Here is a 21071-nt window from a genome sequence, read left to right as displayed (position 1 = left end):
ACACACATTTTGGGGAGGAAATTCAGGACTGTGTGTGTGTTGGGGTCACCTTGTAAGTAGTAACCAAAGGCTGGAAGCCAGAGGATGGCTGGGGTTTGATGACAGGCTCCTGAGGTCAATTTGCTGGATCAGGGCTGTGGCTATACACAGATATTCAGGCTGTGACCTGCCTGCTGGCAGGCTGTTTGTTAGCGGTACAGGTGGGAGCTATAGCAAGAAAGCATTGTAAGACACCCCAAGTGGCAGGGAAGAGGTGACATCATCTCACTGGTCTGGATTGTATCCCAGAGTGTCATAACCACCTACTTCACAAAGGTTTTTAAAATGCTTTAAGATCCTTGGGTGGAAATTACTATAAAAAGCATGTAATCTTTCCTGCTTTTGCTTTTCAGTCTTTGCTATCTCCTACAATCTAAGCATTAGGGAAGTTTTATTACTGATATATACATCATCACCTAGTGTGGGATATATCTGAGCAGATAAGAAAAGGACAATCAAAACTCACTTCTTCACTATTAAATATTTTTCTTATTTTCAGAGTCTTCTGGGCACTATTTCCCCATTTTGCTTTATTTCCACTCATACCTATTTTGGAATCTTTCTGATTTTCCTCTCAGCAGGATGGCAAGTATCACTAATAGTGACTGCTGCTGTGCTAAGAATTTTTTGTAGAGGTTGTTACCTGAAGCATCTGGTTCATTCTGTGCTGCTCCATTGGCACAGTTTTCTGCCACAACTACCTTACCCCCAGGATTATGAAACCAAATCAGGCCTCTTTAAGAAGTTTTTTTTTTTTTTTTTTTTTTTTTTTTTTTTTTTTTTACACAAAGGATCTTAGGTGCTTCCTTTTATCGTGTGTGTGTGGTATGCAAATGATGATTTGAAACAACTGTGATATAAGATCTTACATCAGAAAACTATGTGGAAGGTGCAGCAAATTTTATATGTATTTTCACATTTTGATCAGAAGTGTATTTAACAAGCCTTCCATTTTGATCTAATCAGCTTTGAATAGTGCAATTCAGCTCTGCTTTAACAAGTTAATCAAAATATTGGAGCATTTTTTTAAACTATGATTAGAATTGCAGTAATCCAAAGCAATGCATTTTGACTATCTTTATTTTGCAAATGCATATGAAGAGAGAATATATAAAATTACGTTTAAGAAAAAAAGATACCTATGGGTTTTAGTTTGCTATTTCAGTAGTGTACATTACATTGATGTCTGCTTTAACTATTTTCCTTCTTGCCTGGTGGCTTTTTGCAGGAAATTCTTAAGAATAAAATCTATAGAGAAGAAATAAAAGTGAAAATCACAGGTGCTTCTGAAAAGGACAGCCTCCTTCAGACCAAGGAATATGAGGGACTTGTTGCTGAACCAGTTCAAACTCAAATTAAAGGCCATGCATCATCCCCTTACTATGGAAAGAATGAGCCTTCACCAGACCCATCCAGCACTGCAAAAACCTTTCAGCCAGGTTCCTGGGTCCCACCAGATAGCAGTAGCCGTAATAAATAAACAGTTGTAATGTGAAAAATCTTGCCAGTGAATTGCATAGATAATTGCTCTAACAAGCAACATGACTGAAGAAAACTTTCATTTACCAACTGTTGTTTGAGAAATAAACTGATATATTAAAGTTAATTTTTATTTGTTTTTACACAGCCAGATCTTAGACATCATTGAATTCTTCGTTACTACTTAGTAAATCTTAGTATAAAAACTACTGCTACTTAATTTTGGGGTTTTTTTAAGTAATTGGTAATCTTTTGTTATTCTTGAGTTCATTCTATTTAGTTCATTGAGATAGGAAAATGTCATAATATACTTTCTTTTGACAGGCATTTTTCCTTAAAGGTAACAATTTTTTAAATATAACGATAATTTGGTCTTCAACATAATGGATTTCACATAGCTTATTTGTAGACATGAAGCTTAGAAATGACCTTTTGCACTATCAAATCTAGATTTTTTTGCTTAATCATTATGTATTTCGCTGGAACCCCAAAGAGTTCCCTGCCTATTTTTGCCTTTTAATATGGTCAATGCTGTTGGCTATCCTTGGTGGTTGTAGGGTCTGTTTTGACCTTATTAACATAAAGCACTTCAACAATATAGAGAGATTATATTCTTCGTTAATTTTAAGGGACTATATCTTGTAGCTGCATTAATAGATGGTAAAATCAAATGTGTGTCTTGCTGGCCATCTGTAAGTAGTGTAAAGTGCTATATGGAATCAGTCTGAGTCAAATAAGAGCAGAGTCTGGAAGCACTCTTATTTTCCAGGAATTTAAGATCTCCTAGGCAGTGTCTACATCAGGGGCAGGCAACCTTTCAGAAGTGGTGTGCCGAGCCTTCATTTATTCATTCTAATTTAAAGTTTCGCGTGCCAGTAATACATTAATGTTTTTAGAAGGTCTTTCTATAAGTCTATAATATATAACTAAACTATTGTTGTATGTAAAGTAAATAAGGTTTTTAAAACATTTAAGAAGCTTCATTTAAAATTAAATTAAAAGGCAGAGCCCCCTGGACCGATGGCCAGTGTGAGTGCCACTGAAAACCAGCTCACATGCCGCCTTTGGCACACGTGCCACAGGTTGCCTACCCCTGGTCTACACCAATAAAATTCGTATCAGGATTACAGGAAGGGCCAGTAATGGGGCAGCTGCATCAGTGATAGTTAAAGTGTAGACAGGGCAGACTCTTTATCCCTCTTCCCCCCAGTGCTATTAAACCTGCTCTGTACAGGTTGTCCTGACTTGGTGGTAAAAGCATCTGAGCTGTGTGTTAATGACTTAGCACACCTGATAACAGTGGAGAGTGCTCTGGCTAGGTCTCCCTAAAAGCTGTGCTGAAGGTGTCAGACTTTTAACAGCTTCAACAGCAAAAAATATATATATATATGAAAAATATCAGACAATACTCCTTGGTTTGATATTCAACTTTGGACATCAGTATTAGAATGTCTTTCAACTATGCATTACCCCAAAATGTTTAATGTGCGATAGGATTTGATTTGGATAATACACAACTTCATTACAGAAGTTGTCAGACAGGAAGAGGTGGAGGCTTTGGCTCCTTTGCAAGGGTGAGTTAAAGTTTCAGGCCCTGGAGAGGCAGCTGAAGCTTTTAGCAGCTGAAGCAAAGATGCATCTCTCTTTTTTCTCATTTGCTATCTATATAGATGGTTTGATATTTTGATCTCTTGCTTCACTAGCCCAGCACCCTTTCAAAAGAACCAGCTTCTCCCCTGTTAGAGGTTTCTTAAAATGATCAATGCTGATGTTAACACTTACTGTCACTAGTTTTCAGAAGTAGCCCTACCCTTGCAATGAATGGACAATGTGTTTGTATCCTAAGAACTTCACTGGTTTATGTTAATTTATAAGATTGTAACCATAGATTATGAAGGCAAACATGATTTTTAATTAAGTTTAGATTCTTTTGTTAAATTTTATCAATTTTGAGATTTAAAGGGCCAGAGCTATATTACCCCCACTGTACTGCTTCTCTCCCCCACCATATTCCTAAACAATTTTAGAAATAGTACTGAATGGTATCTGAGGTGGAGACTGACCACTGTGAAATAGTTTATATGATAAAGGGAAGAACTGTGTGTGACTATTAGTGCTTGCAAAAGGGAAAGAATACTTCAAAAAAAATAGTATTTTGATGGGTTATGCCATGGTCTGAGAATGAGCAGAGTGCGTTTGGATCTAATATCTGCCCTGCAGCTGCCAAAAGAAAAAGCTTAACTCACACAATTGTTCAGCAGTCAAGGTAGACCATCTTACCTAACCTGATACCAGCCCCCAGCCACTGCATGAAATCCCCCTTTTTCCACTCTATCATTTTTCAAGTTTATCTTCAAGGCCACAGTTGTCTGACCTGTTTTTGTACCACTTTTCTGTCTGTCCCCCATCTACCAAAGGTGTTGGTTTTGATGCTTCTGTTATCCCTGTTATATTTAGCCCTGCCCCAGACCCCCCATCTTAAGCTGCTCTAAGCCACTATCCTTTTTTTAAGAGAACCCTTTAACTTCCTTCTCCAGTGTCTATAAGAAGCCTGGCACATTTTAAAATTACTTGCTCCATCATGCTGAGTTATTCCTAACAAATCTTATTTGTTCCTTTCATCCTTCCCCAGGCTGCACATGTCCAAAACTGGGGTGTAGCCTCATCTGAGATTTTCAGTGTCTTAGGTGATTTAGAAATCCACCTTTACTAACATGTTTTTGCTGTAGTGGGAGTCACCCACCACATGCTGGGATATTAAAATAAAGAAAAGTGGTGGAAATATCACATGGGATTTAAAGTGACTGAACAAAAAATTAATATAGGAAACAATCTTGTAATAATAGACTAAAAAAAAACCAGGTATTTTCCATGTCTACCTTCTGATTCTATAAATTAACTAGACTACATCTGGCTTTAATTGGTGTGTATGGTAAGATTCTACCTTCCATCTCCAACACAAATGTTCCCAATCAGAATGCATCAGTTGGTTAACAAATGCTTCATTTGGAGATTAAGAGTGTGAGTCCTTTACATCAGCAACACAGAGTGAGCTATGCCTACGATAAACAATAGTGCATTCATTGGTGACATATACAATAAGTCACCACTTTTAAGAGAGGATTATGCCTAAGAATTAGTTAATTTGGATCATTTTCACTTACCAATGTATGCTGAACCCATTCTCCTTAAAACCCTTTCTTGAAGGAATATATACTTAAATATTGTACAGATCGCACATTTCTAAAAATAGTAACAGCTGTAGAGCAAAGGAGTCAGAATAAAGAACAAACATTTTAAAAAAAGTATCAAATTTATTTATGTAATGTAGTTAGTTTTGAGTCTGTTCCATTTTAAAACTATCAAAACTGTATAAATACCAAGGTGTAACCATATTGAAGACAAACACTGAAGACTTAATCCAGTAGATCATAAAAAGGCGAGAACACGCTTTACATTCTAACAATACTTGTCTTGAGCAACACTCAGAAGAAAACTTGCGTCTGATGAAGTGGGCATTCACCCATGAAAGCTTATGCTCCAATACTTCTGTTAGTCTTAAAGGTGCCATAGGACCCTCTGTTGCTTTTTACAGATTCAGACTAACACGGCTACCCCTCTGATACTTGACTCAGAAGAAAGCCAACTATTACACCTCAATGTTTCACATCTAACTCTTACCTAAGGGCTAGTCTACACTGGCAACTATTAACATGCCTTGTATGTAGTCACAGCGCAGTGCTGAGAGCTCTCCCAGCGCTAAAAAAAACCCCACATACAACCCACCTCTGAGGGCATGGCTCCCAGTGCTCGTGCACTGTCTACATTGGTGCTTTACAGCACTGAAACTTGCTGTGCTCAGGGGGTTGTTTTTTCACACCCCCGCACAAGAAAGTTGCAGCGCTGTAAATTGCCAGTGTAGACGAGGCCCAAGATTGATTTAACAAAACTTGTTTATTTGTATTGGTATGTATCATCTCCTATTCACTTCCACCTTTCAATAATAGAGAGCATCTGCTTTCATAGGGGTTTATCCTTTACATACTAAGTGAAGAGCTAGGCATGAGAATCCAGTATGACAAACCACAACTCTATTTGCTCTGGTTAAGAGACATGTTATTGGAACAGGGTCTAAAACTTGATTGCTACTACAGGATCAGACCCATTGGAACTATAGTAGTAATAAAAATTAAGATTTGCTAAAGCACATTAAACTACCCATTTTTCACTTTTACTATTATTCTTTGGACAGAAAAATCTGAATAAATTAAATCTGTTAGCCTTGGCTTCAACTTACTTTGCAATGTTTACAGCACTAGAATCACATGCAGCTTTTGTTTCTTTTCATTAAGCCATCCTTTCAAAGCTGGTAATATCCAAAGCAGTTCGTCTGCTGCTCTAGAGTTACTGTTGTCATCACCTAAACCTAGAATGATATTTAGTTATTTGCCAAATGGATCTCCACATTCATTTTTGTGAAGCATATTGTAGGCAAGAGCTGTTCACATTGGGATATTGTGAAAATGAAGTCATTTGCCTACTGCTTGGTTGTAAAAAGTTTCCTTCTGTGAACTATCCAAAAGAGGCTCAGTCGGCTACTGATAGTCCAGGAAGCTGATTTTGAGAGCCACTCATGAAGAATTTAGTTGAGTTAATATGAAATGCTAACACTGTTCATATAATAAAACAAACTCCTGAAAGCACAAAGCTGAAAACTGTTGCAGAAACAAGGACTGCTATTCCAGGGCCAAGTTGAAACCAGGGAAAGAAAAAAAAAAAAGTACTATAATGAATACAAATCAACAGTAGAAAAAAAGGCTGTATAAAAACAAAGTTTCTAAGCTTCTAGAAAACCAATGATTGCAGTATTTTTAGAAAGTCAGACATTTTAATTTTTTCTTCCATAATTTAATATTGACATGTTTGAACAATTGCTAAAGCAGTTCCAATTTAAAAAAACAAGCCCCTCCCCGCCACCGGTGCATTCATTTTAGTGTATGGCAAGTAAACATACAAAAGTAAACTCATTGGAAAGTGATATCTGGTTGAAATATACACATCAAATGCCATTGCAGATTAGACAGAGATTTCACCACAAATTGTTTAAGCAGAACATTTCAGTTGAAATGTCACTTCAAGAAGATTGTTGGAGGAAGACAACACCACACAAAGATATAAGTGTACAAGAATGCTTCAACAAAAGCTCTTATTTGCACAAGGAAGGCATTTTGCCTCGCTTAATCCCTCTTTGTTCGTTTGGCTTTTGCAATATTTTCCTGGCGTTTCTGTTTCTTCTTTTGCTCTCGCTCTCTGGCCTCAATCATTTTTGCCAGTTTCCATGATAGCACTGCACTTGCTAGGAACAATGGTGTAAGGGCCAAGATCACAGTGGTAAGAAAGCCATAGGGGTCCTTCGCAGCCCATTCCACAACATATTCAGCCCACGCTTTGATATCAAACATCTTTTCTACCATCCAATTGGGGAAACCCTATGTAAAAATTGAATGATAAAATCGTTTCATTACATAGTCATAAAAATACTGCAAGTTACCGTGCTTATGCAGTGCAGTATCAATATCTGTCCCCGTTACACAGTTATTCAGAGTGCTTCACGTTTATTTAGATAGAGGGTGGGAAGCAGAACTCAGCTGTTACGATCGTTCTCCAATACATGCTTGTCACCCACCTCTCACCTTTCCTATTCAGACCTGTAAATAACGCATTGTTCCCAGGTGGGTTGTTTATGCAGCCAAGTTCGTTTTCTTTTAAACTCTTGTTCCAGCCCCGGAGCCGGCGGGACCCCCCAGTGGTTTCTCCGCACCCCAGAGTTAAAAGTCCCGGGCCTAGCCTGTCTGCGGTCCACGGTAGACGCGGGATTGGTAGCGAGACGATACAAGGAATGCGGCCGGGGGGAGCCGGGAGCTGCGGCAAGGGAGCAGCGTGTCCGCTCCGACTACCCGTACCTGGAGCGGGGCCCGGGTAGGAGCGAGCCGCTACTGCACAAGTCGTTGGGGGCGGAGCCGACCCCCGTAGCGGGCTGAGGAACCCAGTGTCCCCCTCCCCCAGCGTGTCGGGTCACGCTCCCTTCCCCCGCCCCAATGCGCTGCAGAGCGCAGGCAGCGGCACCCGAGGGGAGGGGCTGAATCAATCACTGCCCCGTGGCTGGCGAAGGGTCGGCTGGCGGCGCCTCCTGCGCGGGAACACGGGCCCAGCGGCAGGGTCTCTGGGGAGCCCTCGCACTAGAGCCCGCCCAAGCCCCAGGGAAGAACTGACCCCTCCTCGCGCTGCCTCGCCGGCTCCAACGGCGACTCCACAACCAGAAGCCGCGAGGACAGGAGACTCCCTGGCCAACCGGAAACAGGAAAAGGAGACAGCGCGGCCGCGGCCCCACCCCCGCCGTTACGCCTATGTCTGGCGCCGGCTAGAGCGTCCCTTCAGCCGGTGTTTCTTGGAGCCTGGACTGGAGTCACGTGATTGCGGTCGGCGGCGATGTCTCTGCCATTGCTCTGTGGGGGAGGGGAGTGCGCGGGGCACTTCCGGGGCAGCCGGTAGGTAAACAGCATGCGCGTGGCTGGTCGCGCGGGAGCGGGCTGGAGCAGTCTGTCCGTCAGTTAGTACACGGGAGGAGCTGGCTCGGCTCGTCGTCTTTCGCCGTGTGGGGCTGAGTGCGGACCCCCTGAAGGAGGAGCGGAGACAAGGCTCCCTCAGGGGGGCGGGAGGGGTACAGAGTCCGTCCCCCCCACACACATTAACATAGTCTGGCAGATAATGAGCGGGGTGGGGGCTGCAGAAGCCCCTTGGAAAAGCAGAGTCTGCGCTGCTCCTGTGGGCAGATGTTCGTGGTGCGCTTTGAAACTGAGCCCGTCAGTGACAAATACCCCAGTGTCGTAGGCGGGGGTGTAACCCTGGGAGACTAACGGGTAAATCATCAACACCCCAAAGTCCGCTGACCCCCCCTCTGACTTAGAGCAGGAAAGGAAACACATTTATTCTCCCAAAGCGCCGTGATCCACTCACTTTATACACCAACGTGCAGTGTGGTGGGACCTGTCGGCTCATTTTAGAGGGGTGTGTGCGAATACCTTGTTTTGTAATTGAACAACAGCTGATATTCTGCTCTATGTAGTGCTAATACCACCACGCCCATCACTGTAGCCTTCCCGTAGTGCATTAAGCCACGTGACGAACATCTGTGATGTGTTTGTTCTCTCATCGTCTCCCCTGGGAGAGGAGTGCATGCAGTAAAGTCTTGTTTTGGAATTTTTTAAAATCTATGTATACACACGTTGCCATAAATCTAAGAGGGTTCTGTCTCCTTTGAAAAAAGGCACAACAGGCCAACTACTGGCCCTCCAAGTTAAATTAGTTGAACTTCCTTGTGGTCTTGATGTAGTTCAGAATCCTAAAAATAGTAGTGTATTGTTGCACATAAAATGGATGCAAAATGTCAACAAGTGGGGAAGGTAAAGTACCTTTGCCTGGAATATTTTTGCTATAATAAAAGCCTACAGTATTGGTAGATAGAACAGTGTGTTAGACCCCACTCTTGCTTACACTTACACATGCTTAATTTTACCACTGTAAGTGATCCCATTGATTGCCATGGGGCTGCTCATGGTAGTAAAGCACATGCCTTAGTGTTTGCAGGATTGAAGCTTTAGCATGGTGGATTCCGAGATCTTGCAGTTTACTTGAACTAGATCGATCTGTTTAGCAATTTCTATTCCCAGCTTTTGTGTGCTTGTTTCTCATATATATTTGTATTATTTAAAGGGCACCACATGAGGAACAAGTAATGACTGTGCTTTACCAAAGGACATAGTAATTGGAAAGAAATCTGATTGATCTAAAATTCTTTCCACTGGGTATGTGTTATACATAAATCTTTGCTACATGCAGATCTTTGTCACAGAATAATTTATGCATTCTTAAATACAAATTTAAAATTTTCTAAGGCAGTACTGTCCAGGCTATGCCTGTAATATCCACTGAAAAGCACAGTCTCACTTCCTGTACTAACAACAAGGAGTCCTTGTGGCACCTTAGAGACTAACAAATTTATTTGGGCATAAGCTTTCATGGGCTAAAACCCACTTCATCAGATGCATGGAGTGGAAAATACAGAGGCAGGTATAAAAACACAGCACATGAAAAGATGGGAGTTACCTTACCAAGTGGCAGATCGATCCAATTCAATTAAGGTGGAAGTGGGCTATTCTCAACAGTTGACAAGAAGGAGTGAATATCAAGGGAAATCACTTTTGTAGTGCTAATGAGTTCAATGTAATCAAGGCAGCCCATTTCAAACAGTTGACAAGAAGGTGTGAGTATCAGTGGGGGGATTAGTTTTTGTAGTGACCCATCCACTCCCAGTCTTTATTCAGGCCTAATTTGACAGTGTCCAGTTTGCAAATTATTTCCAGTTCTGCAGTTTCTCATTGGAGTCTGTTCTTGAAGATTTTTTGTTGAAGAATTGCCACTTTTAAGTCTGTTATTGAGTGTCCAGACAGATTGAAGTGTTCTCCTACTGTTTTTTGAATGTTATAATTCTTGAAGCCCTTATATAAGCACTGGAATCTCTTAACTTTTCTCTAAGTGTCTGTCTCTTTGTATAATTTCTTCTACAAATGTCAGGAAAATGCAGAGCTAATCTAAATCAATGATGTGGTTATTATTTCTAAGATGTTGTATTAGCATTGTTAGATGGTTTACAAACTGCGTTATCTAAGTTAACAGTTTATTATAACAGGGGAACTACCTGGTTTTGGAAACTAGGGATACCTTAAAATGAACAGGCCATCCATGGCTAAATGATATGTTTATCATCATCATTTCCTGGAAAGCAATGTAACATTATCTCCTTTGGTGACATTCCTGGATGTACTTATTGGAGATAAATTAAAGCAAGTGGTAGCCTAAGAGTACTGTATAATGATGCAGGCAAGTCAAGTATTTTGGATACCCCTGTTAATCTGGCAGATTAGATATCTATGATCCCTTTATGGTTTTTGTTCAGTTCATTTATTTTTCTCTATTATAGTGATGCTACACTGTCAAAGTACACTGCAAAACAAGCACTAGCCCAGTCAACATCACAACTTTGTACAGAGTGGAGGCCACTTAGGCTCAACACATTCAGAGCTAAATGCAAAACCCACTTCTAGACCCAAGCTTTCCCAAAGCACTACTGTCATTCATACCAATATACATGCTCTTCTTTTAAAATCATTACAGCAAATAGAAAAAATGTCTGTCTCTTGGAGGTGGTGGAATCACAGTGCAGTGTGGGCTTTCACCTTTGCAATGTAAATATTGTGGGAGCTGATCTTTGTTTTCACCAGTGTGCGCCATTCCCTGTAAACTGCAGACATTTGCAGGGGCAAGCAGAGGAGAGAATGAGACCCAGAGGGGCTGGTGCAGCTGCCATGGCACCTGGAATCAGGCCAGGGAGCAGGTAGGAACTGCTCCACCTCTTCTCCCTGACACCCCAACTCCCCATATGGAGCACCCACCCTGACTCCCCTTCTTTTTTGTGTATCAAAGCAGTATGCAATAACTTTAGGGTCTTAAATCTCTACAACCCACACAACTAGGTTACAGCTGGGATGAAATCCCTGCTCTTTTTAAGTCAATGGGACTTAAAACAGCCATTGACTTCAGTTGGACCTGTAAAAGGGTGGTCTGCCCCTTTAAGGAACTACTAGGGCTGTGAGACAGCCAGCCTTCTGCTGAGGCTTTAAGAGCCCCTTTAGGATGTTTGGGCCTGGTGGAGAGGATTAGCAGACCCAGCTGGGAAGAGGCCAGGAAAATTCCTGTAAAGGTGGAAAGAGCTCAGTTGAGAACGGTATCTGCTGGTTCCTGTGATAGGTTCCTGTAGGAGTACTGGGGAAGAGTTTTGTTTTACTTTGTGACTTTTGTATTTGAAGAATAATAAAGGCATGAGAGAGAGAACCTGATCGTTTGTTGGACATGGCGTCAGTCCTTACTGAGCTGGAGAAACAGGCCAATAGCCCTACAGGGCCAAGATTTCACACTTTGGGAAAGGAAAATATTTGGCTTTTCAGTGATCACCAGCACTCAGTGATAACAGCTAATGAAACAGTATCAAAATACCACTCAGCAATATTTTATAAACCAAATAACTTCAATAACATTAAATTGCCACCATTAAAAAAAAAATCTTTAACATACTTGAGCAGCATTGAAAGTTTTATTAGGATGGAACCTTGAGTGAACTGACACAGGAGAGGTCTAGCGATATTGTCCATTGTCAAATTTAAAAAAGAATGACTGCACAAAGGAGTGAAATGAGGGCCACAAGATGCCAAAAACTCCAACCATAGTAGAAATGATTGATAATGCAGAGGACGGCACAGCAGTGCTGAGAGTATAATAGTGACATGGAAGATGGAGGAGTCACTTGCACAAAAGCAAAGCAGTCTCATGTAAGGAATCATTAATGAGGATGAAATTTTGAGTGTGTATGTTTAATATATGCTTTCAATAAATTTGTTCATTTTGCTGGTGGTGACATGTTATTGGTGTAGAATCATGTAGAAAACCAGTGCTAAATGTTTCAATCATAATTTAAATGCCTCTCTAGTTGCCTTTGTATCATGCTACTTTGTGGAGCAAATTCAACCCTGGTGTAACTCCATTAGTATGTCCCATTGTGTCCATAAAAATGTAAGTTGACTTTCCCACACAGAGAATAATTTCTACAAAGTTCATGTACTATTTAATTTCATAATTTCCTTGACCTTGTATATTCCACCTGCTGAATAATATCACTCTTGTTTCTGGATGACGTGTCTGAAGCTCCCTTACATTGCATATTGGTGAACATTTTTTTGAAGAACTGTAGACATTAAGTTTATCCTAGTGTCTTTTTTTTCCCCAGCTTGTAATACCTCTAAAGTGTGGATGCTTTATCAGCACTTTCTTGGCCACGCATGACACATCTATAGTATATGCAGACCAGTAAGCTTTCTGTTTCTTATCGCTGTACTTGAGCCAACAAAACTACATTGTACCATTGGGGATTACAGCCTCTTTGTGTGTGTGCTACAAATCTTTATTTGAAAACATTGTTGTGTTATGCTGAAGTGGACCTGCAGTATATCTTTATTCCCTAGATCAGGGGTTCTCAAACTTTTTATTTCGGAGGCCCCTGCAACATGCTATAAAAACTCCATGGCCCACCTGTGCCACAACTGGTTTTCTGCATATAAAAGCCAGGGCCAGCCTCAAGGGACAGCAAGCATGGCAATTGCCCCGGGGCCACACACCACAGTGGGCACTGCAAAGCTAAGTTGCTCAGGCTTTGGCTTCAGCCCTGGGTGATGGAGCTCGGGGCCCTGGGCTGCAGTCCAGTGTGGTGGGGCTTTGGCTTTCTGCTCTGGGCCCCAGCGAGTCTAATGCCGGCCATGCTTGGTCATGGCTCCCCAGGAGGCCTCAGACCCCTGGTTGAGAACCACTGCCCTAGATTGCATGAAGAGCCCCTTCCATTTGTGCTATTGCTACCATTTATACAGCTGGGCCTGAGCATCTCAAAGAAATCATCAGTAATTCTGCTGATGTCCTCAATCCATTTCCACATAATCTGTGTAAACTCTTCTTAGACTGTAAACTGTTTAGGGCAGGGACTGTGTGTGGATGATGTCTAGCACGTTCTGGGTACTACTGGAAGACACATAATGAGACTATTGCATTTTTCAATTTGTTTTCATAATAGTGGGTTTTGTATCTGGCTTTTAAAATTTTGATGGGACAAAAAAAGTATGCATAACCAGTGTCAGATTAAAGTATGGCTGAGTACCTTCATCCTTTTAAAGTGACTCTCAATTATTTTTCTAGTAGCGTTGTTTTTCTTCTCCTTAGAATGTTTTGGTATCCTGTGGTTTTGATCAGACATGAACCATATTTAGCCTTAATCTGTCTAGGGTTATATCACAACTTTAACTGTCTTTTTATGAGTAATCAATTTTAGAGCTCAAACAGGAAGTCAATTGCCCATAAAGATAGTAAGGGAAACTGGATTGCTTGAGAGATTGATAATTGGATATGAAGCTGTCCATCTACCTAGGTCACTAGTTCAAATCCACCCCAGTATGGTAATGACTGAAATGGCTGTTTATTGGTTTTTGTTTTTTAAATGGTGAAAAAAGAACCTCAGCACTGCTATGGCTTTTTCTAGTAGTTAGAATAAGAGTCCAGAAGTCAGGAGACAAAGAGATTTTTTTCCAGCTGGGCCACTAGGAAAATCAACTCAATCTCCTCATCTGTAAATGAGGATAAAATTTATCCTTGGGTAATACTCATCTTTGCAAAGTGCTTTTCTTTTCTTTGTTTCCCAGTTATAAATTTATAAATTCGTTCATCTTATTTGGATGAAAGAAAGTGTACATATGATTATAAGTGTGCCCATGATGGTGCTATTACGGCCTTCTGGAGCCTTTGTTCCATTTGCTTTACCTGCTTGTGCCTTGGCCCTGTTGTTTTCCTACTATATAATACTTATCCTGATCCACATTAATTCAGCTACGCTAATTAGTGTTGTTTCCATCAAGGTGTATCATAACAGCAGCTCAGTCTTTATGTGGGATGGGCATTGAACTTCTAATAGAATCAGAGAAATGTAGGGCTGGAAGGGACCTCGAGAAGTCATCTAGTCCATCCCCCTCCTCTGAGGCAGGACCAAGTATACCTAGACCGTCCCTGACAGGTATTTGTCTAACCTCCTCTCTAAAACCTCCAATGACCAGGATTCAGCAACCTCCCTTGGAAGCCTGTTCCAGTGCTTAACTATTCTGATCGTTAGAAATATTTTACCTAATGTCTAACCTAAATCTCCCTTGCTGCAGATTAAGCTCATTACTTCTTGTCCTACCTTCAGTGGACACAGAGAGAACAATTCATCACCATCCTCGATAACAATCCTCACATATTTGAAGACTTATCAGGTCCCCCTTCAGTCTTGTTTTCTCAAGGCTAAATATGCCCAGTTTTTGTAATCTTTACTCATAGATCAGGTTTTTAAACTTTTTATTATTTTTGTTGCTCTCTGGATTCTCTCAAATTTATGCACATCTTTCTTAAAGTGTGGCACCGACAGCTAAACACAGTACTTCAGCTGAGACCTCACCAGCACCAAGTTGAGTAGAACAGTTACCTCTTGTGTCTTACATATAATGCTCCTGTTAATACACCCCACAATGATATTAGTCTTTTTCTCATATGCATCACATTGTTGGTTCATATTCAATTTGTGATGTAGTATAACCCTAGATCAGGGGTTGGCAACCTACGGCATGCGTGCCAAACACGGCACACAAGCCGATTTTGAGTGGCACGCTGCCGAGGTCCCAGCCCCCAGTCCCACTCAACCCCCCCCCCCACCCACTGCTCTCCCCTGCGGGGACAGGAGGCAGAAGCAGGGGCAGGAGGCAGCCAAGCTTCCCCCCTCCCCCGCTTCTTCCCCCAGCGTGGTGCTTTCTTGCCCCTCCCCTCCCTCTCCCTGCACCGATCAGCTGATCGCCCTTGCGAGGGGGAGCGGAGCGGAGCCGAGCAGCAGCGTACTCCGTAGAGGAGGCAGAGAAGAGGTAGGGACAGGACCTTGGGGAAGGGGGTGGAACAGGGCATATCCCTTCCATCCCCTGCCATGAGCCGCTTAGGGCAGGGGGCTGGGAGCACCCCACGAGCCGAGCACCCCAGCCCTCTGCCCTGAACCCCCCCACACACCCAGCCTTCTGCCTTGCACCTCCACACACCCCCAGCCCTCTGTCCTGACCCCTGAACTCCCCCCACCCCCAGCCTTCTGCCCTGAACCCCCCCACACCACCAGCCTTCTACCCTGCATACCCCCAGCCCTCTGCCCTGACCCCTGAACCCCCTCCACACATCCAGTCCTCTGCCCTGAGCCCTGAACCCCTCCACACCTCCACTGCCCTCTGTCCTGACTCCTGAACCCCCCACAGACACCCAGCCTTCTGCCCTGCACTCCCCCAGCCCTCTGCCCTGAGCCCTGAACCCCCCCCACACACCCAGCCCTCTGCCCTGAGCCCTGAATCCCCCCCCACAGCTCTCTGCCCTGTACCCCCCCCCACACACCCAGCCCTCTGCCCTGATCTCTGAACTCCCCACACACCCAGCCTTCTGCCCTACACCCACACACACCCCAGCCCTCTGCCCTGACCCTCCCCACACCCCCACTGCCCTCTGCCCTGAACCCCCCACACACCCAGCCTTCTGCCCTGCACCTCCACACCCCCCAGCCCTGACCCCTGAACTCTCCCACATACACCCAGCCTTCTGCCCTGCACTCCCCCACACCCCCATCCCTCTGCCCTGACCCCTGAACACCCCCACATCCCCCAGCCTTCTGCCCTGACCCCTGAACCCCCCCCCCAGGTCTGGGGTCCTGGCTGCTGGCCCCTTGCCAGCTGGCGTCCCGGCCGCAGGCCCTGCTCAGCCCGCTGCCAGCCTAGGTGAACAGAACCCCAGGCTGGCGGCATAAGATCAGCATTTTAATTTAATTTTAGATGAAGTTTCTTAAACATTTTGAAAACCTTTCTAAAAAATGTTAAAATGTATTACCGGCACGCGAAACCTTAAATTAAAGTGAATAAATGAAGACTCGGCACACCACTTCTGAAGGGTTGCCTGCCCCCGCGCTAGATCCTTTTCAGCAGTACTACCACCAAGCCAATTATTTTCCATTTTGTATTTGTGCATTTGTTTTCTTTCCTAAATATAGTACTTGGCACTTGTCTTTACTGAATTTTATCTTGTTGATTTCAGATCAATTTTCCAAGGTCATTTAGAATTCTTATGGGGTCTGCGAGTTGTCAGTCTCGTGCTGTGTAACAAAGAGGCACTGCATAAATGGGGCTACTTTTGCCCCCTTTCCTCACAAAGTTCTTCCTCTTTCTATTGCTGAATTTTTATTCCCCCTCCCCCCCCCCCAAAAAAAAACCTTACTTTTTTAAGAGGAAGCATTTTGCCCCCTGCCCCCACCACACACTGGTTCCTGCGGAGATCACAGCAATCTGTTTTCTCCAAGGCAAGATTTCACTGCATCTGAAATACCAAGGAACTGTTCCAAAAGCAGAGGGTACATTACACACTTTTTTTTTCTTTCTGATTCAAAAACATTCCTTTGCATTAGTCACAGTGCCTTTCCAGCAAGGGAGAGGCAGAGGCAGGGGTTAGTTTTTCATCAACAAAACATTTTGAACTAAACAAGCACATTTTTACCCAGTCCCAAAATTTAAGTACTACGTACTTGTTTTGTTTATTTAATTGGTCAGACATTTTCACGAGAAATTCCACTCTCTCCATTCTAGAATAGAGCATGGAAAGAGCCATGAGCTTTAGCTGCTGGTTCTCATAAAATGCCCCAGTACTTACATTGCTCCTTCTAGCAGTGGCAAGAATGGAGCTGAGACTCCTTGTTAGGTGAAAGATTTTCATGACTCCTGGACTAATTCTGCTGCTGTTGAAGTTGGCGGCGAAGATTTCATTAACTTCACTGGCAGTAGGATCAGAACCTTAGAAAAGACATCAAGGAAGAGGATGATATAAATCTATAATTTAAAAATTATTAGGATCTGTGGGATGAAGCCAGAGTTTGAATTGGTTGGTCTTTTAAAAAAACAAACCAACAAAAAAATCCCACCAACTGTTTCTTCACTTCTCTCCCTTGCAGGAACTAGGAAACAAAAACTGAAAGAAGAGTCAAGGGATTTCATGCATCTTTAAGTCTTTAGAGTTTTGTTTTGTTTTGAATGCTACATCCAAATATCCTAATTGACTTGCAGAACCAATATCTAGTCAGGCTGGCCTCTGCCTCAAGGAGTCACCAAACTAGAATTTAGACATGGCACAACTAGTGAGAGGGAGCACAAATTAGGGGACCTCAGGGCTGCTGTAGCTTATAGTGTGCTTCCAATGGCCCTAGGAAATAGATAACAGCTATAGTGCAGTTCACTTTAGCTATGCCCCCTCCATCAGGTACTGGGAATAGAGCCACCAACGCCAGCAGTACTCTGGCTGTAGGATTATCTTTGCAGAGCAGGGATTCTCAGTAGGCTGTTTCTGCCTACTTTCAGGCCCTTTATGGTGCCAGACTAGCATAAAATGGCCTTTGTATAACTGAGACTCAGGGCTCTAGAGTTCCAGGTTGATTGTGTCTCTCTTATAGTAATGACCTGAAGTCAATTTTAAATATTGCCGTTCAAATACAATTTTATTTTGAAAAAATTATTAAATATTGTTTTCCCTCTGCCAAGTGGTAGCAGATGTCAGGCCATTGCACGTCAGTTTCCCATTGGAGTAGAAATCAGTAATATGGAGTCTAGATATTTTCTTAGTGTAACTTGTCCATTTACACTCTATATGCCAGTCATTGAACAGAGGTGGTCACAAACAACACCACATAGGCAATCCCCCCATTCGTGAATGTCAGCCCAGATCCCAGTCAGTTCCCAGGAAGCAACTCTGTACTAAGGCCTGGTCTACACTAGGAATGTACATTGATCTAGCTATGTCTCTCAGGGGTGTGAAAAATGTGTATGACCTACTCCGGTGTAGACCGAAGAATTATTCAGTCGACCTAGCTACCACCTCTCTGGGAGGCTAATTACCTACACTGATGGCATAACCACTCCCATCACTCTAGATATTCTTAACACTGAAGTGCTATAGCAGCACCGCGGTACTGTTTTGAGTGTAGACATACCCCAAGAGTCTAGGCCTGACTCTAGTTAGAGAGACTCCCCAACATCTCCCCCCAAAGAACATGCATCACAAACATACGAGTATAGCATTTCTTCAGACTGTATAGCAATCATATGCAAAGAAAAATAATTTACAAGATTGTGTGACAGAGACATTTGGTGACTTTTATTATTATTTTTATTATTATTTATTACTTATATTACCATAGTGCCCATGAGCCCCAGTCATGGACTAGTACCTCACTGTGCTAGGCACTGTACAAATTTCTGCCATAATATCTTGTTTAATAATGATGTTGTATAAGAGAGGTAGGTCTGAGTCCTGCTCTTGCATTAATTGTAACCTGAGAAATCACTAGCTTTCAGTCCTACTGCCACAAGCTGGAACTTGTCTTATCTTATAAGGTTGGTCCTGAGTGACCACTTGGCTTGTATTTTAAAGGATGTTCCTTTTGGGGCTCCTAATGCGCTGCATCCGCTATTAAATCTCACATGCACTTTAACTGTATATAGGCAAAAATCATACCCCAGTTGTGTTGAGTTGCATGATTTTGTAATACAAACAAAATTTAGTATGCTATCTCTTGAAAAGAAGCTGTGTTCATGTTTTAAATCATCCATCCGTTAGCTCTTTGAAACATAGTTCATCACCCTAGCCTGGTCAGTAGACATGGAAGACGTGGAAGACCTCTGAGAAATATGTCTTGTGTGCCTTTTTTTGAATTGGGGCTAGATAGAGTGGTTGCACTGACTCCAGCTCAGATCCACACATCCTTTCCTGTCTCTGCCTTGCTCCTGAGAGGGAATATTTTTTTTCCTACAGCCCTTTACGGTGCACAGCATTTGCTCCTGTTCACTCCAAACCAGCTTGGTTGACCAATGGGTTGGTGAGAAGCTCCACCCAATCCCAGCCAATTTGCTTGGCAGGAGGAGTAGCAGCCTGCTTTAACATAACATAAGAATGGCTATACGGGTCAGACCAATGGTCCATCTAGCCCAGATGCCTGTCTTTTGACAGTGGCCACTTACATGCAGAGCCATCCCATCCATAGGATGGACTGGGGCAACCGCCCCAGGTCCTGCACTTTGAGGTCCCCATGCTTCAGGGGGATGTGAGGTCCAGGGTGGCCTGGGAGATTAGCGGGGGGTCTGGTGCCGGCAGCAGCGAGTGACCCTGCCCCGCCAGCTCCCAGCGTCGCTTGGAGGAGGGGGTGGAAGCTGGAAAGAGGTAGGGCGGAGGCTTCGAGGAAGGGGTGGAATGGGGGCATGGATGGAGCAGGGGCGGGAAGAGGCAGGGCGGAGTAGGGGCAGGAAGGGGTGGAGTGGGGGCGGAGCCTGGGGCCAAGGCGGGTGGAGGTGTTGTCCCGGGCCCCACACCGCCATAGGGATGGCCCTACTTAGATGTCCTGCATGGTACTTAAGAACAAGCAATAATCTGTCCTTTGTTGTTTGTTTTTCATATTTTTTAAAACTCTTTCTTTTAAAAGTGTTGTGCAACAATATTTGTTGTATTGTTAAGGCTATGATATTAATATTATGAAAGATGTGTGTCAGACTGTCTGGAATGGTTCATGACCATGAGTGTCGACCTCAGGTATGTTCTATAAGTAGATTTCACCAACCCAGTAATAAATGTGAACTCCTGAAGCACTACAAGTCTTACCATGGAGTCACAGGCAGTCCTCTTGGGCTCTCCAGTCTATCTTGCCACCCTGGAAAGCTGGACTTAGTAATAGTGGTTGCAATATACACCAAGGATCACAAAAGATTCAGGTTTCTTTCAGTCCCAAGAGACTAGTCACTTACCCCAGATCAATTTGTACCTCAGATCTCACACCAAAGACAATGATTGTAGCCAATCATATAATAAACTAACTATGGATTTATTAATTAGGAAAAAGAAATGAGTGAATTATTTGCAGGTTAAAGCGGGGAACATATATACACAAATGAGTTACTGTCTATGGTTCCAAAAGGTGACAGAGCAGTAATTATCTGTCAGCACTGTGTGTCTTTTAGGGCTAACCCAGGTTAGCTTTTGTTTCTTAGCTCTAGTTCTGTGGGAGTCCAAACAGCAAACAGATGAAGAATTTTTATGTCACTATCTTTATTTCCTTCTTCAAGAACTCAAATTGATGGGACGAGCTTTCTTGCACATATCACCTTCATGGTGTAAGAGGGTCATTAACCCCATCATTGTATCATGATGTTTCACTATGGCCCACTTAGTTTTGATAGTCCTTTTTGATGGGCTGGGAAACCACTCCTCCTGTCTGAGTTTGCAAATTGAGAGCAGGCATTTTTACAGTTATAAAGCAAAACCTACATATTACCTTATAGCATGGGATACAGACATTACGAGTAAGATTAATGCATGCAGCAACTAACCAGCATTTTAGAGTCTAAACACTAACACATCTTCACAAGTTCAACACCTATTTTGAACAATACTAACATACAGGTAAGTTGGTTTGGTTTCTGTGTACAAACTTGTCAATGCTCAGCTGACGCCTAAAGCGTTGGCAAGAGCTGGCACTTTCACAGGAACTTTGCCTCTGCCCCCTTGGACTTGTATACTGTGACAGGGTCTTGAGTTACATAATCACACAATACTGTATAACAGGACATACTATTTGGCAAATAATATGGCGTACATAGCTGAGCTGTTGTCTGTAACCATAGATGTACATATATACAGTATGGAAAGGTATATACAGTAGTGTTCCATATTTATTACATAGATGAATGTTATTTGATCATGTAATATATTAGACATTAAAATAGTGTTCCATCTCAAGTGTTTTTAGAGGCATGTAG

At 42.8% G+C, this 21071-nt stretch overlaps 3 protein-coding genes across 4 annotated transcripts in view; 2 read left to right on the top strand and 1 right to left on the bottom strand.

Annotated features, from left to right (window-relative positions):
* The window catches only part of NDUFAF2 (NADH:ubiquinone oxidoreductase complex assembly factor 2), a 139137-nt gene extending 137472 nt beyond the window's left edge, over positions 1-1665 (top strand). For both annotated transcript variants that reach the window (XM_054032556.1, XM_054032555.1), the window contains one exon: positions 1268-1665. In XM_054032556.1, the coding sequence (XP_053888531.1) occupies positions 1268-1519 (252 nt within the window). In that variant the 3' untranslated portion in view covers positions 1520-1665. The remainder of the gene's footprint in view (positions 1-1267) is intronic.
* Positions 1666-4808: 3143 nt separating this feature from the next.
* Positions 4809-7897, bottom strand: SMIM15 (small integral membrane protein 15). The gene is made up of 2 exons (XM_054032557.1): positions 7792-7897; positions 4809-7007 (listed from the first exon to the last, which is right to left on the bottom strand). The coding sequence occupies exon 2, from the start codon at positions 6990-6992 to the stop codon at positions 6756-6758; it is 237 nt and encodes a 78-aa protein (XP_053888532.1). The 5' UTR covers positions 6993-7007; positions 7792-7897; the 3' UTR covers positions 4809-6755.
* Positions 7898-7975: 78 nt separating this feature from the next.
* Positions 7976-21071, top strand: part of LOC128839502 (THAP domain-containing protein 6-like) — a 30354-nt gene continuing 17258 nt past the window's right edge. Inside the window, exon 1 of the mRNA XM_054032554.1 lies at positions 7976-8066. The gene's annotated coding sequence lies outside the window, so the exon portion shown is untranslated. The remainder of the gene's footprint in view (positions 8067-21071) is intronic.

Source organism: Malaclemys terrapin, chromosome 6, assembly GCF_027887155.1.
Source record: "Malaclemys terrapin pileata isolate rMalTer1 chromosome 6, rMalTer1.hap1, whole genome shotgun sequence".
NCBI lineage: Eukaryota > Metazoa > Chordata > Testudines > Emydidae > Malaclemys > Malaclemys terrapin.
The sequence above is the reverse complement of the archived record's forward strand: the minus strand, read 5'-3'. Positions and strand labels throughout refer to the sequence as shown.

What these genes read in the sequence shown, in the direction of transcription:
- SMIM15 (XM_054032557.1), bottom strand. Translation starts at nt 6,992, where the DNA reads ATGGTAGAAAAGATGTTTGATATCAAAGCGTGGGCTGAATATGTTGTG.